The 5,564-nt window shown below is 47.3% G+C and overlaps 1 protein-coding gene across 1 annotated transcript; it reads left to right on the top strand.

Moving 5' to 3' along the window:
• Positions 1 to 4,498: 4,498 nt before the first annotated feature.
• LOC106373173 lies at positions 4,499 to 5,170 on the top strand. The gene has a single exon (XM_013813389.2). The coding sequence runs from the start codon at positions 4,499 to 4,501 to the stop codon at positions 5,168 to 5,170; it is 672 nt and encodes a 223-aa protein (XP_013668843.2).
• Positions 5,171 to 5,564: the final 394 nt, after the last annotated feature.

The raw sequence follows: 5,564 nt of genomic DNA, 5'->3' as shown, positions 1-5,564 counted from the left end.
ACAGTTCAAGAAGTGCCAGTACAACCCGTATTCAAGGGAGCTATCACTAGACAAAGAGCTAAGATACTTCAACATAAATTTAATGAAAGCATGATACTTGCTTCTGATCTTGGACAGGTTAAACTAGCTGGTGAATCAATCTTGAAGAAAGATGAACTAAAGGGTGAAGAACCAGCTAAGGAGAAACAAGCATCAAGTGAGGTTATGTGGCCATTCATCTCGGAGCAAGGCCACACCAACCTGATGATCATTACCATGGAAGATCAACTTGCCTAGCAAGTCTCTTGGACGAATCTAGCAACTAGGCTAAGCTCTTTGTGTGTGCTCTTTTTCCCTTACTCTTGGTTTTGTCCCAAATGGGTTTTCCGGAGGAGGTTTTTAACGAGGCCACAACTTGCTTCACACTTATACCAAGTGCTAAGTTCGATCCAAGGCTAAGAAGACTCATGACCTTATTTCATGTTTTACACCATAGTTTGTTTCCTTATTTGTATTTTCGTGACCTAAGTGGAGCCTGTTCCCTTGGTTCTATTTATATGTTTTTGCAAGCCCACTTTTGGGGCAGACTTTGAATAAACATAAACTTTTCTTTTAAAGAAAAACCTAGAGCTCTCAAGCTAGAACTCGCCTCCTTCTCTTTGCCTTGTGAGACCAGTACCTCCACGGCCTAGAGGAACCTTGTGTTGTATCACGAGCCTTCCATATCTCGTGTAGTGCACTTCATTCCATCAATCTGTTCCAGTTCAGATCCTCTTGGTTGATTAGATCAGTCCATCCGGATCACCCTTGTGTTAAATCGGTTCCTTCTCTCTTGCTTGGGAACATACAGCCTTTGATAGCTCAGGCTTGTATCAGTCCTCCACCTTCCGCGAAGGCTTCGGAGGATAACGGAGTCGAGCACGTCGACCTGGATCCTAGCGATGTCTCCAACGATACTGATGAGGACGTCGACAGACATCCAAGGAGGACCAGAAGCCGATTCGCTCGGGAAAGCTCTCCGTTCGACAAACCAATGACAGAAGAGGAGGAAATCCTCTATTGGGACGAACAAGAAGAGCTGGCTGTAAAGCAAACCGAGCTCACTCGCAGTAAACGCCGAAAGGCTCGGAAATCTGCTGGCGAGACGTCGGATATCCGCGATCTTCGCGACTATATCACCAAGACTGCGGCGGAAGTAAGAGCCGTGAAATCCCAAATCCATCACGACTATATCACCAAGACTGCGGCGGAAGTAAGAGCCGTGAAATCCCAAATCCATCACGCTACCAGCGCCGTACCCGAGATCGACATGCTGCTGGAAGGGGCTCGGAAGACCCCCTTCACCACCCGCATCTCAGATATGAGGGTATCCGATCCGGAAAAAATCAAAGTACCGAAGTATGATGGTACAACCGATCCGAAGGCGCACCTTCAGGCTTTCCACATCACGATGGGAAGAGCGAGACTGAAGGACGACGAAAAAGACGCCGGCTACTGCCGCCTATTCGTCGAGAATCTGGAAGGAGCAGCTCTCGAATGGTTCGCGTGTCTTAGCAAAATTCTATCGGGAGTTTCCGACAGCTCGCATCGGAATTTCTCAAACAATACTCTATGTTCATAGATAGAGAAACTTTCGATGTCGATCTCTGGAGTGTATCCCAGAGGGAAGACGAACCCCTCCGCGAATTCATCAGCCGGTTTAAACTGGTGATATCCAGGGTTAGCGGGATAAGCGACAAAATGGATAACCCTCGACAAAATGGATAACCCTCGACAAACCGCGGACAATCCCGGACGCTCTCCACAAGGCGACGGATTACATCATAATCGAAGAGGAAACAAAAGTCTTATCGCAAAAACATAAGTCGGCAAGACCATCCTCGAAAGATGTAGACCCAAAAACGAAGAAGAAGAACCCTCGTAACGACAAGTATGTCCATCACGAGGGGGAAGATCTCCAAGGAGCGCACAATTATGCGATCAGCTCGGACCAGGGCCGAACCACGGGAAATACATGGACTCGCATTCAAGGATATGATGAAAACACCTTCTGCGAGTTCCACCAATCCCGAGTACACTCCATGACTAACTGCAAAGTCTTGGGAGCAAGGCTGGCTGCGAAGCTGCTAGCTAGAGAGCTCTCGGAAGTGACCAGCGTGAAAGATCTCATCCTCGAGACCGATGGCCCCCGAAGCCGGACAGAAATCCTCCCGCGGAGAAATCTCGTCAAAGAAACCAATCTGGGGATAAACGCGGCAGAAGGCCGGACGACAAGGGGAACGATGACAATCGTCGCAAAGTCAACATGATCATCAGAGGATCGCAATTCTGCAACGATACAGTTTTGGCCATCAAGGCTTGCCAGCGGAAGGCGGAGTCGAGTGAAAACTGGCCTACATTATCTCCTCCCCGAGATGGTCAAAATTGCTCGATCACCTTCACGAAGGAGGAAGCTGGTAGGATCGATCAACCTCACTGCGATCCACTCGTCATAGATCTCGTCATACGAGATCTGAAAGTCGGCAGAGTACTCGTTGACACGGGAAGCACAGTCAATGTAATCTTCCGCGACACTCTTAATCGGATGAGCATCAAACTGGGAGAAGTAACTCCAACGCCGAAACCGCTCAGAGGTTTTTCAGGCAAAGTATCGATGACCCTCGGGTCAATCCAGCTGCCAATCATGGCCAAGGAGATCAAGAAAATAGTCGAGTTCGCGGTAGTCGATCATCCTGCCATTTACAACGTGATCATGGGAACCCCATGGCTCAACTCCATGCAAGCCGTTCCATCGACGTACCACCTGGGTGTCAAATTCCCAACCCCAAACGGAGTCGCAGCTATCTGGGATGTCAGAAACAGTCGCGACTATGCTTTCTCGCGGAGCACAAGTTAAGGCAGGTGACGGCTTCTGCAACGGCAAATCGCAAGCGCACGAAGATAGATAAATCTTCGACCAAAAACCTTTCAAGAAAAGATGATTTAACATCGTCTGCTGACGCAAACGCTTCAGGTGTCGAAACTCAACACGAGTCCGAAGCCGACACTACGACTCAACCGGAACATCCAGAAGAGAAAGCTGACCCGGCCACGGTTATCACGATCAAGGCGGTCAGCAGGGTGTGGGAACCGAAATTCGCACTGTCGATTTCCGTTTAAATTAGGAAAGTAGGAGAACCCTAATTTCCCAAAGGTCCCGGATATCTGCTAATACCACACGCCAAACAATCAGAACACGAAACGAGAACATCAATAAAATAAGAAATCGAAAAAGAGAGCAAGATAGTTCTTATTCTGAATCTGCGTTTGAGTGTTTACAACAAGGTAAGTGTCTGGGCTACGAGAGCTGTTGGCGAGATTCCTAGTTCTAAAACCCTAAGACGCAAAAACCTAATTGAGTCGCAGCTCGAATAACAAAAATGGAAAATTGCCTTAAATCGCTCTAAGTGCTAAGTTTGCTGTGTCAAAGTCCCCCTCCATGCCTCTCGCCTAGGACTCCTTATATACTGGCTCCAAGGTCGGTTTACACTTTTCCCCTTCTACCCTTAAGCCGCCATAGCATAAAAATGGAGATATTCCGAGCTCTTCCGAAACGTCGACACGACATTAGTCCATGCATTCTCGACTACCCTTTTATGGAATATCTCCATTTTTATGCTATGGCGGCTTAAGGGCAGAAGGGGAAAAGTGTAAACCGACCTTGGAGCCAGTATATAAGGAGTCCTAGGCGAGAGGCATGGAGGGGGACTTTGACACAGCAAACTTAGCACTTAGAGCGATTTTAGGCAATTTTCCGTTTTTGTTATTCGAGCTGCGACTCAATCAGGTTTTTGCCGTCTTAGGGTTTTAGAACTAGGAATCTCGCCGACAGCTCTCGTTGCCCAGGCACTTACCTTGTTGTAAACGCTCAAACGCAGATTCGGAATAAGAACTATCTTGCTCTCTTTTTCGATTTCTTATTTTATTGATGTTCTCGTTTCGTGTTCTGATTGATTGGCGTGTGGTATTAGCAGATATCCGGGACCTCTGGGAAATTAGGGTTCTCCTACTTTCCTAATTTAAATGGAAATCGACAGTTCGAATTTCGGTTCCCACAGTTGGAGCAGAAGAAAAGGGATCCAAGAATTTAGACTTAGAGAACTCCTGCTAGCTTAGAGAACTTAGAACTTAGGTGGTTAGACTAGCAAGGCAAGGCTTAGAACGTTTTGCCACCTTTCTGTTCTGCTTTCGTCTAGTTAGCATATCTCTACTCCTCTCAGAGAAGTCCTGTATTCATACTATTTCATTAATAAAACGCCTCCGAGCGACTATTTATCTTTATCTTGCTATCTATCTTTTTACGCTCTGAAAGTGATTACGCAGAGAATTCAGACCTTAAGGAAAAATCGGGTTTTCTTGGTTTTCCTCCATACTCATTCATTAATATCGACGGTGTGAATTCCGGTTTCCACAGTTTGGCGCTAGAAGGAGGGGGGTCGAATTCTCTAACTCAAAAATCACAAACGATTAAAGATACAAGATGTCCGCTCCAGTAGCTCACGATGTCGTCTCTTTCAAGGAAAGAGCAACGGCCAACCAGGTCAAACCTCACAACGATCTCCTTTTCATCGAACTGACCATCCAGGACATCGATGTAGCAAGAGTGTTGGTCGACACCAGATGCTCGGCCAACATTATCTATAAAAGCACCCTCGAGAGAATGGAAATCGACCTGTGCGCCGTCACGGAAGGTCCCAGTCCAATTTTCAGACTCTCGGGAGACGCTACTATGACCCTCGGCTCGATCAACCTCTTGGTTAAAGCTGGGAGCGTCGTAAAAATCACGGAATTCCTGGTCGTCGATCGCCCAACATCGTACAATGTAATCATTGGAACTCCATGGCTAAATTCCATGAGAGCGATGCCATCGACGTTCCACCTATGCCTTAAATTTCCAACCCCTCATGGAGTCAAAACAATTCAAGGAGACCACAGGATGTCACAAGTATGTTTCGCCGATGAGTTAAAAAGAAAGAAATTTGCGATCGAAGCTTCCCACAAGAAGAAAAGAAAGCTGACTCTCGACGAGGGCGCCCCAGAACAAGACTCGGAAGTCTCTTGGCAGTCACAGAGGGTCGAAGCTCTGGAAGGGAAGCGTGAACCAACTTGCGAACCGGTAATCTCGATCTGTCTCGACGAATCCCGCCCATAACGATGCGTCGAGATCGAAGCCAACCTCTGCGAACCATTGAGAACAGAGCTCATAGCTTTTCTTATGAAGAACCTCGATACGTTCGCTTGGGCCGCGGAGGATATGCCAGGAATCGACATCGGCATAACATGCCACGAACTCAACATTGACCCGACCTACAAACCCGTAAAATAAAAAAGACGGAAGCTAGGACCAGAGCGTGCTACCGCGGTAAACGAGGAAGTTGAGAAACTCCTCAAAGTAGGGTCAATAACAGAAGTCAGATACCCGGATTGGCTCGCCAATCCCGTCGTGGTCAAAAAGAAAAATGGCAAATGGCGAGTATGCGTCGACTTCACCGATCTCAACAAGGCATGTCCAAAAGATTTCTTCCCACTTCCGCACATTGACCGAC

The sequence above is a fragment of the Brassica napus genome, chromosome C1 (genome assembly GCF_020379485.1).
Source record: "Brassica napus cultivar Da-Ae chromosome C1, Da-Ae, whole genome shotgun sequence".
Lineage (NCBI taxonomy): Eukaryota > Viridiplantae > Streptophyta > Magnoliopsida > Brassicales > Brassicaceae > Brassica > Brassica napus.
Note: the sequence above shows the minus strand (reverse complement) of the source record. Positions and strands in the feature narration are given on the sequence as shown.